At 37.1% G+C, this 21,165-nt stretch overlaps 1 protein-coding gene and 1 long non-coding RNA gene across 2 annotated transcripts; both read right to left on the bottom strand.

Annotated features, from left to right (window-relative positions):
• Window positions 1-3,432: 3,432 nt before the first annotated feature.
• On the bottom strand, window positions 3,433-6,849 carry LOC130052974 (uncharacterized). Its single transcript, XR_008801393.1, has 3 exons — window positions 6,344-6,849; window positions 3,792-4,019; window positions 3,433-3,540 (listed from the first exon to the last, which is right to left on the bottom strand). It is a non-coding gene; the product is annotated as an uncharacterized LOC130052974 (long non-coding RNA).
• A 666-nt stretch (window positions 6,850-7,515) lies between these two features.
• Window positions 7,516-20,189, bottom strand: LOC125675745 (beta-1,4-N-acetylgalactosaminyltransferase bre-4-like). Its single transcript, XM_048913535.2, has 7 exons — window positions 20,083-20,189; window positions 19,214-19,513; window positions 16,115-16,347; window positions 11,567-11,754; window positions 8,880-9,002; window positions 8,444-8,539; window positions 7,516-7,946 (listed from the first exon to the last, which is right to left on the bottom strand). Exons 2-7 carry the CDS (start codon window positions 19,380-19,382, stop codon window positions 7,793-7,795), a joined length of 963 nt encoding a protein of 320 aa, XP_048769492.1. The 5' UTR covers window positions 19,383-19,513; window positions 20,083-20,189; the 3' UTR covers window positions 7,516-7,792.
• Between the last annotated feature and the right edge of the window lie 976 nt (window positions 20,190-21,165).

Here is a 21,165-nt window from a genome sequence, read left to right as displayed (position 1 = left end):
ATATCGGTGTTGTTTCAAACCTATGACAGGAATTTAACGTATATGTATAGATTAATTATCCCTTCGTGTCGCACCCGACATCATGAGTAATGGACTAGACACGTAACATTGTTTTTCAAAGTGTGTGTTCGGGGTTGGGGGTGGGGGTAGCAGCAAGAGAAATCAAAAGCTGGTTTGTCTAAACATCTTAACGAACAAAAAAGAAAGGGTTTTTACTAGTTCTTTGAAATCCTAAGTCGTAAGGGGGGGGGGGGGGGGCTCTTCTACTTCAAAACTTTTCGTCAGATCTCAATGTCTCAAATCACCTCGTTGTACAGTGGGTGTTGACACGATCACGAATCCTCACGGCTACAGCTTTGAGAGCTCTGCACAAGCGAAAGTTAATGACACCTTCACCATTAGCTGGTGATATTTTATATGATAAGTAAAAAAAACTCTCGATTGGGAGTATAAAAACAACAACAGCATGCAAACAACTTTACAAATTCCAGCACATAAGACTCCACCCGGCAAACTAAAAAGACGAATCCAGAAAATTATCGGCAGGGGGGGGGGGGGTAGTTGTGGTTGAAAACTAAAAAAAATCGGTAAAAATGACCCTATTGTTCGATAGATTTATTCAACCAAAGGGGAGACTGTGACCCCCTTAACTTAACCACCTCTACTGCCACTAAACTCCAATCGACAAACTCCACCTTACAAACCTCTACCACCACTAAACTCCAACAGAGAAACTCCAACTTACAAACCTCTACCGCCACTAAACTCCAACCGAGAAACTCCACCTTAAAAACCTCTACCACCACTAAACTTCAACCGATAAACTCCACCTTACAAACCTCTACCGCCACTAAACTCAAACCGACAAACTCCACCTTACAAACCTCTACCACCACTAAACTCCAACCGAGAAACTCCACCTTACAAACCTCTACCGGCACTAAACTCCAACCGATGAACTCCACCTTACAAACCTCTACCGCCACTAAACTCCAACCGATGAACTCCACCTTACAAACCTATACCGCCACTAAACTCCATCCGACAAACTCCACCTTACAAACCCCTACCGTGACTAAACTCCAACCGATGAACTCCACCTTACAAACCTCTACTGTCACTAAACTCCAACCGATAAACTCCACCTTACAAACCTCTACCGCCACTAAACTCCAACCGAGGAACTCCACCTTACAAACCTCTACCACCACTAAACTCCAACTGACAAACTCCACCTTACAAACCCCTACCGTCACTAAACTCCAACAGAGGAACTCCACCTTACAAACCTCTACCGCCACTAAACTCCAACCGAGAAACTCCACCTTACAAACCTCTACCACCACTAAACTCCAACCGAGAAACTCCACCTCACAAACCTCTACCGCCACTAAACTCCAACCCAGAAACTCCAACTTACAAACCTCTTCTGCCACTAAACTCCAACCGAGAGACTCCACCTTACAAACCTCTACCGCCACTAAACTCCAATCAAGAAACTCCACCTCAAAAACCTCTACCGCCACTAAACTCCAACCGATGAACTCCACCTTACAAACCTCTACTGTCACTAAACTCCAACCAAGGAACTCCACCTTACAAACCTCTACCGCAACTAAACTCCAACCGAGAAACTCCACCTCACAAACCTCTACCGCCACTAAACTCCAACCGAGGAACTCCACCTTACAAACCTCTAACGCCACTAAACTCCAACTGACAAACTCCACCTTACAAACCCCTACCGTCACTAAACTCCAACCGATGAACTCCACCTTACAAACCTCTACTGCCACTAAACTCCGACCGACAAACTCCACCTTACAAACCCCTACCGTCACTAAACTCCAACCGATGAACTCCACCTTACAAACCTCTACCGTCACTAAACTCCAACCGAGGAACTCCACCTTACAAACCCCTACCGTCACTAAACTCCAACAGAGGAACTACACCTTACAAACCTCTACCGCCACTAAACTCCAACCGATAAACTCCACCTTACAAACCTCTACCGCCACTAAACTCCAACCGACAAACTCCACCTTACAAACCTCTACCGTCACTAAACTCCAACCAACAAACTCCACCTTACAAACCTCTACCACCACTAAACTCCAACCGAGGAACTCCACCTTACAAACCTCTACCGCCACTAAACTCCAACCGATAAACTCCACCTTACAAACCTCTACCGCCACTAAACTCCAACCGACAAACTCCACCTTACAAACCTCTACCGTCACTAAACTCCAACCAACAAACTCCACCTTACAAACCTCTACCACCACTAAACTCCAACCGAGGAACTCCACCTTACAAACCTCTACCGCCACTAAACTCCAACCGAGAAACTCCACCTCACAAACCTCTACCACCACTAAACTCCAACCGATGAACTCCACCTTACAAACCTCTACCGCCACTAAACTCCAACCAACAAACTCCACCTTACAAACCCCTACCGTGACTAAACTCCAACCGATGAACTCCACCTTACAAACCTCTACCGCCACTAAACTCCAACCGAGAATCTCCACCTTACAAACCTCTACCGCCACTAAACTCCAACCGAGAAACTCCACCTTACAAACCTCTACCACCACTAAACTCCAACCGATAAACTCCACCTCACAAACCTCTACCACCACTAAACTCCAACCGATAAACTCCACCTCACAAACCTCTACCACCACTAAACTCCAACCCAGAAACTCCACCTTACAAACCTCTACCGCCACTAAACTCCAACCGAGGAACTCCACCTTACAAACCTCTACCGCCACTAAACTCCAACCGAGAAACTCCACCTTACAAACCTCTACCGCCACTAAACTCCAACCGATAAACTCCACCTTACAAACCTCTACCGCCACTAAACTCCAACCGAGAAACTCCACCTTACAAACCTCTACCGCCACTAAACTCCAACCGAGAAACTCCACCTTACAAACCTCTACCGCCACTAAACTCCAACTGACAAACTCCACCTTAGAAATCTCATAAATCCTACCCCACAGATGTCATCTATAAATTCTACCCCACAAATTTCCATGTCACACAAGTGTGTGTGTGTGTGCGTGCGTGTTTGTGTGTACCTACGTGCGTACACGCGCGCGCGTGTATGTAAAACTTATACAGTACCAATTTTGATGCACCAGATGCGCATTTCGACAAATAATATCTCTTCAGTGATGCTCAAGCCGAAAGTTTGGAAATTCTCTACTGACAATTCATAAATATTGTTTATGTATTTCGTGCAGTTTCTGAATCTCTGCGATATCCAGTAATTTCAAATTTTACAACTTTGCATAATACCCTTTTCTACAAGACGTAACTAGCATGCACGTAACCAAGCTTCACCAATCTTTACAAAACTATAGATCTAGTTTCACCCCCTTACTCCTATTACAAACAGTCTTGAAAACAATGTGCAAGTTATACTTTTATTCCAAATATTCGAATTTCACATGAAATGTCAATCTCCGGACTTTGTTGTGGTGATGAACAGTTGTGCAATGCCCGACTTAATGTATGTGGCTGAAAAGGAGAAAAAGACGCCAGTATCAGAACTTAAGGAGATTTATATCAGAAAATAATTGCATATCACAATTTTACACATACTCTCTTTTGAGACCTGATATACACTATATACATATGTACGTAATTCCAATTCCCAGCTAATCTAAAAAAAATATTCCCTTTAATTTATTATGAGAACACGTTTCCCGCCAAAATACGCTTCAAGTAGCGCCATCTCGTGGTCGCACGTGACGTTCTTCTAACTCTACCTTATTTATGATGTCCATGATGCATTAGTGTGCTCTCTTCAGTGGCGTGACACTTCGTTCCGCAGCAATCCGCTACACAACGGAAATGGTGCCCGTGCACATGACAGTTAGAGTCACTTGTGCAGTGAACCGTGAAAGAACAATGACAGCCGAACACTTCCTCGTTCCATCTCCTGACCAGATGTTTTAAAACTGTGTGTCCCTTCAGCTCCGCATGACTTTTCTCTACTGAAAGATCACATGAATTATTTGAACATTCATAATTTACTGCAAGTCCAGGCCATGTGCTATTATCAGTACTGATAACATTAGTGCTCAGCACAGTCTCGTGAAATATGGATACCGGGGATTAGCGTTATATTGGAATCATGAATTAGTATTGATGCTTTAAAAGTTTTATCAAAATAGTGATTTTACGGATTAGCGGTGAATTGCTATTACGGATGAATGTAATACTGATATCAGTGATTAAGTCGATATCGATATCAGGGACGAGCGATATACCGATATCAGGGACGAGCGATATACCGACATCAGGGACGAGCGATATACCAATCTCAGGGACTAGCGATATAAATTTACCGATATCAGGGACTAGCGATATACCGATATCAGGGATTAAGTTGATATCGATATCAGTGACTAGCGATATCAAGGATTATCGATATATTGATGTCTGGAACTAGCGATATATCGAAATTGGGGACTAGCGATATACCGATATCAGTCATTAAGTCGATATCGATATCAGGAACAACCATTATCGGGGATCAGCGATATACCGATATCGGGGATTAGCGATATACTTATGTCAGGGACTAGTAATATATCTATATGAAGGATTGCTTCTAAATCGAAAGCAGGAGTCAACAATATATTGCTTATGGCGATCTACAAACTATTGATATCATGAATTAGCGAGATAGCAATATCAAGGATTGGTGTTATATCTAAAATAAGAGTCAACACTACATTACTTGAAAATAGTGCAAAAGATGAAGTCAACCAACATCAACACTGATCAATATCATGAATATCGGAAATTCTCAACATCAACACTGATCAATATCATGAATATCGGAAATTCTCAACATCAACACTGATCAATATCATGAATATCGGAAATTCTCAGATCAATATCATGAATATCGGAAATTCTCAGAAGAATACGAAGCTGAGGAAACACGGACCTCTGAGAAACATCAAAGTTGAAAGTTCATAGAAGGATCTCACAGATGAGGGATTTCTTTTATACATAAGTATTACTGCTATGTTGCATCTAGCTGGTGTCAGGAATATGTGTTGTGAAATAAGAAAATGTTTTGCTGATGTGATTAATTCTATCCAACACAAGCAGACCGACGAAACCCAGAAAAAACACCGTGATTTAATTTTTTTCGCATATTAATTTTGCAACCCTCATTAATAACCAAAATGTAATCAACAAAATAAAACATGGAAACATATCAGTGTTTCATGAATAATGTCCACTAGTTAATTCTCCTTTATTAGATGAAGCACTTGTACATTTTCATGTGGTAAAATTCATTCAAAGGCTTTTACATGAGAAAAAGAATCACTTGTTCCGGTCTTCAACTGAAGAATTAGATATATTGACAACATTCTGTCTATGAACAATGTCCACATTCATTTATATTGTTGATTCGATATATCCCAGTGAACTTGTAAACAAAGAATACACAGAGTCTTCCGCATCTACTTCACATTTGGATGTTTTAATGAATATAGACCTTAACGGCAAACCTACAACTCAACTTTATGAGAAATGGGATGAAATCAGCTTTCCCATCGTCAACTTCCCAAATAGGCAGCAATATTTCACCATCACCCGCATCAGGATGTTTATGTATCTCAACTGATTCGATACACGAGACCATGCTTTGCGTATTATCAACATTTTAAACGGAGGCAGGCTACTGACAAAAAAGTTAATGCTACTAGGGATTCGCTTTCAAAATCAGCATTTTGCAAAATCTATGGTATTCATGACTATCTAATTTGCAAATACACTATGTCATTAGATCGAGTGTTGTATGGCGTATTTCACTCCAATTGTTAGGCCATTCTTTGTTTTACTTTGACAACGGATTACACCGTTTACTTGATCACGGTAGAGGATTCACAGCGGGCGTCAATGATCGACAAAGGATTCGTACTCTTTGCTAGACACTTGATCCCCCATTCTTGTGTTTGGAATTTCGTATTTTTTAATAGAATTTGTGATATTGTTTGATATCTTTATCTTTTTTATATGCATATAAGCAATCTAACTTAGGCATTCGATTTCTTACATTATGGGATCTTTAACAATATAAGTTAAGAAATATGTAAAAAGGGGACCTGTGTTTTACAAATTTAGCAAGGAAACGAAGGTTACACAATATTGTTTAAGGATTTAAAGCATAATCGGGAAGTTTAGAAATTTTGATGACAATCTACACATGTATATTGAAATTCCTTTTGTAAACAAATAGTATTCGGTATAAACGCCCATCAACTCAAAACTAACAAATAAAACACAGAATACTTACCCAAAATCAGTGAGAAGACCACACACAAAACAAACTGTCGGAGAAACATGGTGGGATTTAAGGAAGAACTTTGTTGTGCTTCATGCAGATGGAGTTAACATAAGATTAGAAATGTCTACCCTGACAGTGAGATCACCAGTCCGCTGTTTTCTATAACCCGGCTTTGTTTTGACGCAAAGATGTTGACATCGCCAAACATTGTAATGTCGCCCCTTTCATGCCGCAATTCAAAACATAAACACGTGATAACTCACGAGATAAACACGCGATAATTCACGAGACTATGGATCACGATAACGGAAGGCGGCTCCCGATGTTTACACAACACCAGCGTTTGAAGATAATGCGGGAAAGAATATTAGGCGGGATATTAATTAGTCTGCAATATACACGTGATTTGGTAATAGTAATGTTAATCATTGGGTGTGTTGATGTCTGTGATGATTATGACGATGACAAACAGCGTCCCATTGATCTATCATGTATACACACAATAACTGTTGCAGAACACGAACTTCTGACGATACAGGTGTGATGTAAGAATTAAATACCTAAGATATATCCAGGACTGTATAAAATAAGTATCAGACTAATTTGTACAATTAGTGAAGACAGTCATGCAGAAATTCTTCTATGCTTCCTTTGTTTAAATTCCGTACGTGTGTACACATATTGTCAAGGAACCTGCGACTGGTATGGTGGCTGATTTGTGCCAATTCACAATAAGTTGTCTTTTCGTTATTTTGAGGCTAAGTATAACTAATTATCATTTTGTCATCTCTTCGTTATATCAGGACGAAAAGTCGCTAAACATAGTTTTCCTGTCTTTTCGCCTCAAAATTACAAAAAAGAAATTAAATTGTAGAATGGCACAATTCAGCCACCACACCTAGCCCCTAATAATACTACTTTAATGCAGGAATTTTCGAAATTAAAAATTGTATGTTTTTAATGTAAAGCGCTTTAGAGATTTTAAATTGATGAGGGCGCTATAAAAATCTTAATATTGTATCAATTTGTATTGTTCGTAATTTTGCTATAGAAAATACGAACTCTGTGTTTTCTGCACCCTCATGAAACATTCTATCCGGGATTCCAGAAAGACACCACCCAAACAATGTTACAGAAAGCAAACCCAGCATAAGATTCCAAGAAAACAAGCAAAAAGTCGGTAGGTTATTTCATTATTTACTATGTTCATGGAATGTTTCTCGGAATGGATATGAACTAAATCCGCCACTATCACCCATTTTCTTATAATGCCAGTGAGTTTCTCGATTGACACAGAATGCCTCTGCTTTCGAGGTTCTTCCGAGTACACACCCACACTCCTCTTCCACTCTAGCGATCGCTGGACAAGCATGCTAATTGTACTGGGGAGGAATGTAAGCGCTGAACGACCACTAACACATTCGTTGATTTGTCGGTTTCCAGAATTGCCTTCAGTTCTCAGCCCGCGTGACCCAGCACAAGTTGCCGTTGGTTAATTGACACCCGGATGTAGGTGTACAGTCGTTTCGTCTCCCTCTTGGTGACGGTGTATTTTAGGGTGCTTAATCCGTCCTGGTGGTTATGTTTCTTCTCTAATTTGATCAGAGCAAATCTACGAAAAATGAAAAGTAACAAATCTAATTAAATTTTTGGTAAACATTTCAAGAATTTTAGCAGACAGTGTCATGGTAACAAATCAACATGTGGGGGGAAAGCCCTTGAATTGACTATTTGGGTAAGTTAGTGCCCTTGAATTGACTATTTGTATAAGTTAGTTCCCTTGAACTGACTTGTGCGGAGAATGCTTTTTTTTTGGATATTTGTTTTTTCATGAGGGCCTTCCCTTGACCTCACTATTTGTATAAGTTGGTGCCCTTGGATTGATTTATTATTGGGGAAATGCCCATGGGTGTGTTATCAAATGGGAGGTACCACTGATGTAATAAATTTCAATAGAGTAAATGAGGAATAACCAATATAACGATGCTCTCTGGTTTTAAATCGGGACATGAATCGGGACGTCAAAACACGAAGCTTTCAAGCTGATAATCTGCATTTGCTTGGATTCTATTATTCTTCCTCTGATTGGACCGCGATCACATGACGCACCTGCTAGGATTTCCCTGATCCCGGCGGTGAGACAACATCTTGTATCGGGCCACGTCTCCCGTGTACCTACTGATTGTCATGTTGTGAAACTTTATCCTACAAACAGATATACAATCATTCCAGCATACAAATATTATACATCTATAATATACATATATCTTAGTAGAGACTGAAAAAATAGAAACACCAAATAAATCTCCGTAACAAAGGCGGATTACACAATATCACGTGTCATGTAAGGTATATTCATTGCCTGATTTTCACGTACATACATACAGACAGATTGACGGACAGAAATACAGACAGATTGACAGACAGACGTTCGGACAGACTGAAAGTTTCTTCAAAATGAAATTCGCATCATTCAAACTTTGATCAACATTATACCTATGCTAATGAATTAGTCAACATGGTAAACTGTTTGACCTGCCCTTACCTGTTGTACATATCGTCATCTTCCCCACCCCAGCCAAAGAAGCGATTAGAGTAACCATTCACAGTCAACATCTGTTCCCGGGTCATAGCAGACACGCCCCCAAATATCGTCACATACGGAAGTCTGAAAACAGAAACATGCGCATTACTGGTATCACAAATGTGTGCAAGACTGAGACAAATGTCAGACAAGCAAGACTTATATCAGACAGGCGAAGTCTCAGACAGGCGAGATCTCAAACAGGTGAGACTTGTATCAGACAGATGAGGCTGATCTCAGACAGACGAGACAAATCTCAGACATGCGAGACTGATCTCAGACATGCGAGACTGATCTCAGGTTGCTGAGGCGGCTTTTAGAAGGGAGAACTTACACTGTAAATGTGTCTTGAATTCAAAATTAGGTTACCACAGAATTTCAAAACTTTTATCTACATGCAGTGATTTATTCCGGTAGTCATTTTGTCAGACATACCTACCGCAATGAAACCTTCTGAGGGAGAAATTGAGATACGCGGACTACTTCAGCCATTGCGACAAAACAAAAGCAATTTATGAACAAAGCTGTTTGTGTAGAGTTTTGTGTGGTACATCACTGGATATCGGAATTAAAAATGGAACTCTTTAGAAAAAGGAGTTACGAAAATTATGATTCAATTAGGCATATACAAATTAGTTATCTTTACACGGATCATTAATGTGTGCCCGATTTGAAGAGAATGTTGCTAGCGAATATCCTAGTACCAAAAACATGAGTTATTGTATTAAATTTCTGATGTTTAGTAGCGGAAGACGACTCAGAAATACAATTTCTACCCAGAGTTATTGTTCCTTACACTCACAATGAGCATTTTTATTCCATGTGTAAATTTCTTTTTCACGGTTGATGAAAATAAAACTGAGAACTAGTTTATGAAATATCACGAAAATGTAGGACAAGCAACTTATTATAGTCTATCTCCCATCACAATGTATATCTGACTACATTGTATATATAGTGCATTGAACAATATCCGCGTTTCAACACCATTCAATGCTTTTTTATATCACAGAAAGACTTGTCATCTGTTTAATATTGATTTATCTAAGAATATTGTTCAACCGAAGTTGAAACTATATTCTATTTAAGATTTTTTTTATCGTTTTACAAGAATGTTGAAAAATCTTCCGAGACGTTGGCAGAATGGGAGTGTAAGGAACGATAACTCTGGGTAGACATTGTCACAAATAACTCACAGTTCCGCGTATTTCCTCTAATATATGTGGATATTTATTCAGTGTATTATACTTCTTCAAGTCAATATAACGATGCAATGAGATCATAAATAATCACGTGTTTTAAATCAATCTCCAGGCAAGTAGCAACCGGAGGTGGGGATGGGAGACTCCACCCCCCTCACACATGACGTGTTTCCCCGTTACTATCAAATATATAAAGTTCCTAATATCTACTTATTTACTACTTAATTTCAGATATATATATCTAAAGAGTTTAATCTTTGATTATGTACAGATAACTTATCAAAAACCTGCACAAGCATGCAGACATCTTTTGTCTGATTTTATCCAAAGTTTTAAAACTTCCCCAATTATTACACCTGTTCAGTTTCCAAATTAAAGTTTTGTGTAGTTGCTTTATAATATCTAAGGAAAACTTTAGACCCCATTCCCAGTGAGACTGTTTCAAGGAACCACAAATAGTTCTACGATCAATTTGCAGATTGCTTGAATTTTAAAACTCCCCTAAGAGAGTGAGTTTGACTACATATATTTAGAAAGAACAAAACGTTCCGTATCTCTTCTTCTTTTTTTTTTGTTTTGATTTCACAATACCAGTAAACCGCTGTAAATAGTATAGACATTACTAAAACAGCTATTTTTGAGTATTTAACCCCAATTTTCATTTTGTAGAAATATTTAATGAAATTTTGGAACACGCTTACTATCCCTAGTAGAAAAAGCCATACAGCATGGACACAAACTGATTATGCTCTACTCGCTTCCAGAGCTACCTGTATATAACAGGGTGTGAATATCTAACGCGTAAATACGCGAAATATTAAGTAAAATGTGTCATCTAAAAGTTTGATTTTTGTCTTTGCAAAATTAGGGTGATGTACGAGTATATCACAAAATTAACATTTCACTGGTTTGTTTTTAAACATGAACAGAATCGAGTCGTTTAGATAACACAGAATTATGGCTTAAATATTAATTTTATTCTTGCATTCAGAAAAATCAAACTTTGGGCTGTCAACAATAAATGAGTTATATTTTAAATGTTTAACATCAAAACTTAATTTTTTTTTCTTTCAAAAATCTTGAACTTGTCCCTCTAGAATATCACGGAATTTTAAAGTAGTATTGGATGTAAGTAAATAACCAATACATTTTCAATGGGCTTTCGCAGTTTAGTTATATGTGCTTGTTTACCAAAACGAGATCTCGTTGGACACACTAAATGGACATAATAAATATTAAAACCGCGACAGAATCAGAGACGAAATAAGGGGGAAATTCCCGACGGCATGTAAAACAACCACACAAACAAAGGCGAAATAATGGTTCCGATGTTCAGTGAACTGTAACATATACCAACTATACCCTCAAAACAAAATTCATCAATGGCCTTATTCAAAATGAAAAGCTTCAAAACCGCGCCTGATTATGTCTACGTCACGTGACTACCTGTAGTTCATTTTGTCCACGGCTACAGACATGTGTCTGGGTTGCTCCGGACAGGAGTACATGTTGTGGTCATTCTCCGGAATCAGGTCGACATCATGGAATACGTAACATTGATAATCGTGGACTTTGTTGGCTTCCAGAAAGCCCACATTTAACAGTAAGGCTCTGTTAAACGGAATTGTCTCCTCCTGAAAACGGAGAAAATAAAATCCTCCAGTTCTTACACAGTATAAGTAAATGTACGAAGGCATGTGTTTCATATATTCAAATAGCTGATGAATTAATTTCTTTCATGTATAGATGTTTTTGATTTCCATTTTGATTGACTACCTCATCATTCATCACATCCGATTATAAATCATGTTTTGTTTTCTTTCTGTTTTTACAAAGAATCCATTCAACTGCATTCCGATTTTAGCTTGATAACAATCTAATTAAGATTAGATCTTCCATCCGCTCCCCAGTTTTCGATACGTCGCGTGGAAGATCTAATTTTAATTAGAATGAGCTTGATATCAGATAACTATTACAATAAATGAACTGTAAGCTAATTCATTTGCCGTACCTTGCATTAAAAATTAGAACAAGTCGCACATGAATTGGCGATGAATTAAAACGTATTTCGGTTGTTATAACCGATGTAAGTAAGAACGAATGACACGCCAGATAAATCTGATATGTGAAGAGGAGGATATGTACGATTTAAAACTTTCAAATTTACCTTATTTAGTTGAAAAATTTGCAGTTCGAGTAGAGAGTAATGTGAAACACAATTAAAACCCGTGTTAAACTCGAACCCACGATCTACAGATCAGTAGCCGACATGTTAACCAACTGAGCTACCCAGCTAGGCAATCAAATCTTAAAAGAGATATACAGATATTGTGGACGGTTTATTTTCATTCATGTTTCATAAAGGAAGTCAGCCATTATGTATCAATCCTCCTTAAAACATGAATTGGTGAAGATAACGAACAGTGATCAATCTCATAACTCCTATAAGGAATACAAAATTAAGAGTTGGACAAACACGGACCCCTGGACACACCAGGGGTGGAATAGGGTGCCTAAGAGAAGTAAGCATCCCCTGGCGACCGCTCACACCCGCCGTGAGTCCGATATCTTGACCAGGTGAACGGAGTAATCCGTAGTCAAAATCAGTGTGTAAAGAACGGCCTAACAAGCGGTATGAAACACGTCAGACAGCATTTGACTCAGTGATAAACTAGATCGTTATAACGACCATAAAATTTGCGAAATGCTGACTTATACGAGACTGTTGAAACCCCTGTAACATCAACTTGTTTGCCAGTAGTCTGTTTTGATTTAAAAACTTATCTTACGCAGAACAAGCTCTTGCGTATCGAATCAGGTTAACCTGGTTTAATATGTATTTATATTCATACAGGTAAGAATGGTCTGATACAATGTATATTTATATAGAAAGTGGTGATATCGAATAGGGATCAATCTCATAACTCCTATAAATAATACAAAATTGAGATTTGGGCAAACACGGACCCCTGAAGACACCAGAAGTGGGATCAGGTGAGCATTCCCTGTCGAATGGTCACACTCGCCGTGAGAACTATATCGTGATTAGGTAAACGGATTAATCTATAGTCAATATCAGTGTGTAATGGTCTAACATTTATACAGATCGGAGTGGTCTAATATATTTATACAGATGAGAAAGGTTAAATACATTTATAAAGGTTAGATTTGTGTAGCATATTTATACAGGTTAGAATGGTCTGATATATTAATGCAGGTTATGATGGTCTGATAGATTGGAGGGCGAGATTTTACACAATTTCATTCTTTCAACATAAATATATTCAGGTAAAATGTTGTTCACTAGAGAAAGGGAAACAAATCGTTTAAACACACGAAGTAAATCTCTTAAGTAGGTAGACTATTTCAACAATTCAGTGTCATAAGGGGCGAGATCAACAGATCGATGTGAGATAGGGGAAGGGGGAGTTGAAGCTTCCATCAGTCCTATCATCTAACATCGATTACATGATCTCGTTAACGAATCAACACTTCTGAAGTACATTTAAAGTGTTATGTAAATACATGGGAGGGTATTCATAGAGAGATTGTTATATGTATTAGTATTCATATCTGATGAATCAGTTAGGATCAACATTCATCATATTTCGTTTCAATGCTGTGGGGTCTTGCTGAAAGCTATGTGGATTTAGTATTTTGTCAGAATTTGAACTTTTAATCTTGTGCCCATATTTAAATGAATTACCTAAATGAAAATCTTGTAGATATACATTCTGTAATCAGCAAAATCTTGTAGATATACATTCTGTAATCAGCAAAATCTTGTAGATATACATTCTGTAATCAACGTTTGTGATTTAGTGACTAACTCTCTACACGGCAAATTTACCTTCCATGTCACTTTTTACACAGATATTTCTCCTATATAACTTTTTACTCAGATATTTCTTCTATGCTTTCCCCATACCCTTCAACGTTAAATCACTTATTAATAACTGATAGTTTCCGAAGTAAATAGTTATTCTAAATCCATCTCATTTGTTAAAATCTACAGATTGATATTAATGGGAAATACATGTACTCTCTGAATTACAGATGCGATTTACTAAACGTCTGTCTATAACAGAGGTCGTTTATAAACCTCCTAACAGGCTATTAATTAGCATCACTAATTACTCGGGCGATCACTCTTGTGAACAGTATAGAGGCGCCATTCAAGGTATCACACCGGTAATTAATTCCACTATATATATTACTACATAGACAAAAATCAGGGTACCTCAGGATGTCACCTCATCAAAGACAAAAATCAGGGTACCTCAGGATGTAACCTCATTTACCAGCATCAAATAGTTCTTTTGAAAACAATTGCTAATCTCTACAAATTACACAAAATGTCTTAATCAGGGATACAAAAATTAAAAGAAAAGAATAAAGGGAAATGAAAAAAATGCTGCATAAAAATATTCTTTTAAATAAATTGAACTACATTTGACTAAGTTCATTTTGATTGGACATTGACCAGTGGGATACCTTTTAAATTAACCGACTCAGCAGGAAGGTGCTGACCGCTAGAGAGACCAATAAACTGTTTATTCAATTAAACGAATTACAGACAGTTAATTAGAGTCAGTTTTAATTACAGACAGTTAATGAGAGTCAGTTTTAATTACAGACAGTTAATGAGAGTCAGTTTTAATTACAGACAGTTAATGAGAGTCAGTTTTAATTACAGGCAGTTAATGAGAGTCAGTTTTACGCTCATGAGTTGCTGGAGGTATAAATTATCAAAGTCTGGAGGAAGCCTTACAGACTGTACGGACACGGAAGTTAACTATACAGCTATTTAAAACTTCATAAAGTCGTTAAAAGATTGACAACTATAGCACAATACAACTCTTGTAAACTCATAATTGAGACAATCCACCCTCAGTAATATGTTTCTACATTTTCTTTACACCAACCCACCAAATCAATGACAAAAATTCAGACAATCCACCCTCAGTAATATGTTTCTACAACATTTTCTTTACGCAACTCACCAGATCAATGGCAAAAATCAATATATGCACCCAGGGGTGCATAAGCCGAGATGCATGGGATACATTGTAAAGTCAGGAATGATGTGGCATATTTATAATTGTGAAGAACTAATTTCAGTTTTAAAATTTTCAAGTTACTGTCCAGAAACCATATTTGTCTGAAGTTTTCAATCTATTTTTGGTCACTGTGACCTTGACCTTTTTTCTCCAAAATCAATAGGAGCCTTGCTTTGCTGGTATCCAACAATATAACCAAGTTTCATTTGATTCAAATTAAAAAAAATTCAAGTTATTCTCTGGAAACTAATTTTTTTTGGAATTTTAAATCTATTTTCGGTCACTGTGACCTTGACCTTTGACCCATTTTCTCCAAAATCAATAGGGGTCTTCCTTACCTGGTACAGAACAATATCTCTAAGTATCATTTGATTCGGATTTAAAATTTATGAGTTATCATCCGGAAACCAAATATTTCTGAAATTTTCATTCTATATTCGGTCACTGTCACCTTGACCATTGACCTTTTTTCTCCAAAATCAATAGGGGTCTTTCTTACCTAGTACCCAACAATATATCAAAGTTTCATTTCATTCGGATTTAAACTTTCTGAGTTATCATCCGGAAACCAAATTTTTCTGAAATTTTCATTCTATTTTCGGTCACTGTGACCTTGACCTTTGACAATTTTTCTCCCAAATCAATAGGGGTCTTTCTTACCTGGTACCCAACAATATATCAAAGTTTCATTTGATTAGATTGTAAATTTTTCGAGTTATCATTCGGAAACCAATTGTTGACGCCCGCCCGCCCGCATCACCAAACCAATAGCCGAGTTCAACTTCGTTGCAACTCGGCTAAAAATTCAGACAATCCACCCTCAGTAATATGTTTCTACATTTTCTTTACACCAAACCACCAAATCAATGACAAAAATTCAGACAATCCACCTTCAGTAATATGTTTCTACAACATTTTCTTTACACCAACCCACCAGATCAATGACAAAAATTCCGTAATCCAGTTGCTGCCGCATCAGAAGTGCGTGGATGTTGTTTAGAAATATTTTCAGGTGAATGTCACGGTCCCGGAAAGGAATAATCAACGCCACCTTGTGGCGAGATTTGCAGTTAGGCGGCTGATAGCGACCGCCATTTTGTAACATGGGATAGTTGTCTTCTATGGTTTTCCACGCAGGAACATAAGTCTCCACCTCCGTGATACCCACTGCAATAAAATATTGTGACATATATTCATTGAAGAAATAAACAGCCATCTTAGATATTTCACCAGGACATGAAATGAAGCGGTCATTTGAAGCAGTAGATTTGGTCACATAATCACGCACTGATCCACTTCATATCTCAGTGAAGTTTTTAGAAGTGTACTTTATTACTAAATATGCAATTAATATATATAACATTTATCTGACCCAGGATTTTTTTAGGGTCTGTAGGGGGCCGAAATAAGGCCCCATTCCCAATGCTAAAAGGTAGGTATTTTCCCAATGCTTGTTTTAAAATTCCCAAACAATGAAAACAAATCAAGCAGGGAAGCCAAATCGTTCATAAATCTTCTTCACAGGCCCACAGATTGCAATTTTTGCTTCAAAATTCTCAAGTAAACCTAATTTTTTGGCCTCTGCTTCTTTGAATGAGGTACGTGTATAAGCTTTGACCAAATTGAAAGTCAGAAGGAGCCCAATTATACCTTAAAGCACTCTGAATTGGGTTTTTTCCTATTTCTTTGTATGAAACATTTTTCCCAATTTCAAGCAAATGTCGCTATTTTTCCCAATTGGAAAGGCCCTGACCCTTGAAATCATGACCTTAAAAAACCCCTGATCTCCCAGTCACCGCACACCCCATCGAAGTTGAACGGATTGAGGATTTTCAAATTATACCTGACTGTAGATTTGTCATTTCAACAATAAACATGAAAAGCTCTTCTTCTGATACATGTAGAACACTTTTTACACCTGATCGTATATGCATGTTTCTATCTGATCGATGACACTGCTTCGAACTGGCGTCAACGCGTGACGACTAGTATGAATTTTGTCTGAGATGTTCCTAAACTCTTCCTTGAGATAAGAAATAAACATAAATTGGACTAATGTGTCGGTATTTGTTATGACTCTACGTGTTACACAAGACATGCTCTCTGTTTGATTAACATGCCCATATTCTGACTCAATCTCTACCCAGCGCTATCGTTCCTTACACTCATATTGTGTAAGGAACGATAACTCTGGGTAGAGATTGCTTCAGCACTGTAAACAATTCATTTAGTTTGCATCAACAGTTAACCAAACTGTTATTCATGTCCTTTCACATCTACCTTGCGGTGAATGTTAAACCTCCATTTCTCACCGGCCTTGGTAGAATTTTGCTTAGTATTTTTGGTACCTGTATAATTCTCATTTTTTAATTGGCGCGTTAAATGGCCCGACATAGGACAATCCATATATTCATACCGAGTTTTCAAATATACTTTTTAAAAAAAATGAGGAATTTGTATGGGTCGTTTTGTATGGGTCGTTGGGAATTTGTGTGGATCATTGTGAATTTGTATTGGTCATTGTGAATTTGTATGGGTCGTTGGGAATTTGTATGGGTCGTTGTGAATTTGTATGGGTTGCTGGGAATTTGTATGGGTCGTTGGGAAGGAATGGAATGCACACTTTTACTGTAACTTACTATAGAGGAGTACAATGTACTAGTTGCAACTAGATCTAAAGAAAATGGAAGATGAATATCACTTCATTTTGAAATGTCCACAGTATAGTTTGACATTGGCATATTCTATACATAAAAATATTATCGGACACGGTAATCTACCTTTAAGCTTGTTCAGTTACTTAGCCTTAGAAACAGAAAACAACATCACAATCTTATCTCCCCTTTAAAGGGGTGTGGCCCTTCATTTGAAAAGCCCTTCATCCAAAGATGCTTTTTGCCAAGTTTTGATTGAAATTGGCCCAGTAGTTCTAGAGAAGTCGAAAATGTGAAAAGTTTACAGACGGGTGACGGGCAACGGGTGATCAGCTGAGCTAATGATAACTATACACAACTATAAACTTGTGTAGTTCGTGTCTGTAAGAGTGAACATGTGGTAGAGCATCCTTACTCGTATGGAATAATAAAATGTTTAATTTATATTATTACATGTGTTCAGTGTTTTTAATTTTACGATAAATAATATATCAGCTTAATATGTGCAATAAATACACAAACAGGTTTCCATAGTTGGTATTGAACAACTTTTAATATTTATGACCAGCTATAGTTTAGGTTGATTACGGATTGTTTTTCATGGTTCAATGGTTCGTTTCTTAATTATTGGTCACATGACAGTTCTTGGTCAGTGTAAGATTCAGTTTGAATTTAGAAATTGAATTGGGCAGTTGTTTCATACTTTAGTTGAAAACTTTGGACATTTGGACTTACAGACTACAATCTACTAATCAGGTCAGTTACTAATTATGTTAAGGATTTTATGCATAGAGTGAGTGAGAGTAAGAGTAGTATGATTATTTTATTTCTATTTATTTCATAATGAGTGTATTGCTTCAGAAATCTGAATAATATATATGTTTGTATTAATTGATAGATATACACCAGATCTACACATTACTATAGATCCATCCGGATTCTAATACCACATATTTGGTAAGAGTGTGTTATGTATTGTTTAGGTGGTGTTTGATATGTTTGTCTTACCATTATATGTTCTGGACAGGTTCTTAGTTTAAATGCAGAATATTAAGTAAATTTGATTAATTATGATTTTATATTAATGATGTGATCTGATGAAGAAAAGACAATTCTATTTATGTGATTAATGAAGATTAATATGGAATTATTTCTTTGTCATGTCTGTCCGTGATTTTATGTCGTGTCATATGTAATGTGTGCATGTTTAAAATATTTGTTATTACTTGTTGTAGAATCTTTTGGATGATATTTATCGGATAACATTTGGATGATCTGTGAATGATGTTGTTCTGAGCGATTGTGATAAATAAACCTTGTGACCGGTATACTTGTTTGAGTTATCACCCAGTAACAAACAGACACGTGTTAGAACTCACCGAGATGTGGGGAGATCAACGGGCACCTGGGTTTTTCCACGACACACCCTCTCCACAACCAAGATACGTAGGAGCACTTCCGGGGGAAGACGACAACAACGATCACTAGCTGAGTCACTACAAACGCCAGCAGCCCGAGGTACAAGTTCCGGGACCGGCAGAAGACCATTCTCCGACTTCAGAATACCCAGACTGCCTCTCAATTCTCTCAGAATGGAATCAGTCAGTCATTTTCGTGAGCGGGGTCATTTGTGATCTCAGTGGGGAAGTCCGAAGTTGGAGTAATCCCGTCTTCTAAATCTAAAAGTAAAAGTACGACACACGTCTACAAAATCTGGAACTAATTCGCCATATTTGTCTGTCTACGCGTGCAGGTTTTCGCCTCGGGGCAGAAGGCGACAGGCGATGACTTTTGATCATAAATGGTAATTAAGCATGTCTCGATTCACTTATAATGCTAAAGTGTGCACATACTAAGTTTTTCCATTCATACATAGATTAATAATGGAATGCAGATAGTACAGAGAGTGACTGCATGTAGTCTACATACCGCTGCGCTTTCTCAAACGGGCTCTTACGTAATTCTGAGATTATTCTTTAATAACATGCACTTTTAAATAATCTCCATGATTAAAAAAACAAACAAACATTCCACAGCTAAAGAGACGCATTAAACGAACATATTTTAAACCCCTATATACTATTTATACACTGTATATATAGATATATACACATATTCAGAAGCATCTGTTCTAAGAATGACAGTTCAAGATTTCCCCAGAATGGCGTATAGAGGGGGTCACATACACATCATTTATGTCTGGTGACCATCCGTTAAAATCAAAATCTAGAAATTGCAATTTACGTACCCTCATTCTTTGTGTGTAATCTCAGCCTCCCCAGGAATCGCTATCTGTTTCCCCCAGACATGCTTCACGTGTGGCGAGGGGCATCCTGTGGGGGAACTACAAATTTAGAGGTGCGCAACGGGAGTTTATCTGGAAAATAAAATACATGGATTACACGTTAAGAATGTATCAATGTAAGTGATGGCTGAATAAATATTTTCATTTTTACTGAGCGATGAAGAACTATAAAACAAATAAGATAAATGAATAAATTATGGAATTATAATCTAAAAATGAAATTAAAACATTTCAACGCGATGAATGAATGCATAGATAACAAAATCGTTTCTTAGCCATTAAATCAAAAAGCTCTTGATACATGTATGTAAAATTATGAATGTTTATGTAGAAATTAAAAACAGAAAAAACAAACCTCAATATTATCAACTTATATATAATTCAAAATTTATAGTCACTTTTCGCTACCTACAGTGTTATATTATTTTCGTGCATGTATATACTAATTTCATACTGTTCAAATTTTAAAAAATTCAAAATATCAAAGTTCTGAAAATAATTTTTAATGAATGCGGAGTTTTGTTTGTTTCTTTTTTTCCTCGCTTTTTTTTGTTTTGTTTGTACAGTACGATTTGCGGATTGTTGTTTTAGTATGTACTAATTATTACAGTGTATATATTTAGGTATTGTTGTTTTAGTATGTACTAATTATTACAGTGTATATATTTAGGTATTGTTGTTTTAGTATGTACTAATTATTACAGTGTATATATTTAGGTATTGTTGTTTTAGTATGTACTAATTATTACAGTGTATATATTTAGGTATTGTTGTTTTAGTATGTACTAATTATTACAGTGTATATATTTAGGTATTGTTGTTTTAGTATGTACTAATTATTACAGTGTATATATTTAGGTATTGTTGTTTTAGTATGTACTAATTATTACAGTGTATATATTCAGGTATTTTTGTTTTAGTATGTACTAATTATTACAGTGTATATATTTAGGTATTGTTGTTTTAGTATGTACTAATTATTACAGTGTATATATTCAGGTATTTTTGTATTAGTATGTACTAATT

This window comes from Ostrea edulis, chromosome 3 (genome assembly GCF_947568905.1).
Source record: "Ostrea edulis chromosome 3, xbOstEdul1.1, whole genome shotgun sequence".
NCBI lineage: Eukaryota > Metazoa > Mollusca > Bivalvia > Ostreida > Ostreidae > Ostrea > Ostrea edulis.
The sequence above is the reverse complement of the archived record's forward strand: the minus strand, read 5'-3'. Positions and strand labels throughout refer to the sequence as shown.

Bases quoted from the DNA above. Each gene is read 5' to 3' on its own strand.
- LOC125675745 (XM_048913535.2), bottom strand. From the start codon at position 19,382: ATGGTCTTCTGCCGGTCCCGGAACTTGTACCTCGGGCTGCTGGCGTTT. The intron at 9,003-11,566 runs GTAGTCACGTGA...TTCTGTTTTCAG, and splicing joins GTGGACAAAATGAACTACAG to ACTTCCGTATGTGACGATAT. The intron at 7,947-8,443 runs GTGCGTCATGTG...CATTTTTCGTAG, and splicing joins GATCAGGGAAATCCTAGCAG to ATTTGCTCTGATCAAATTAG.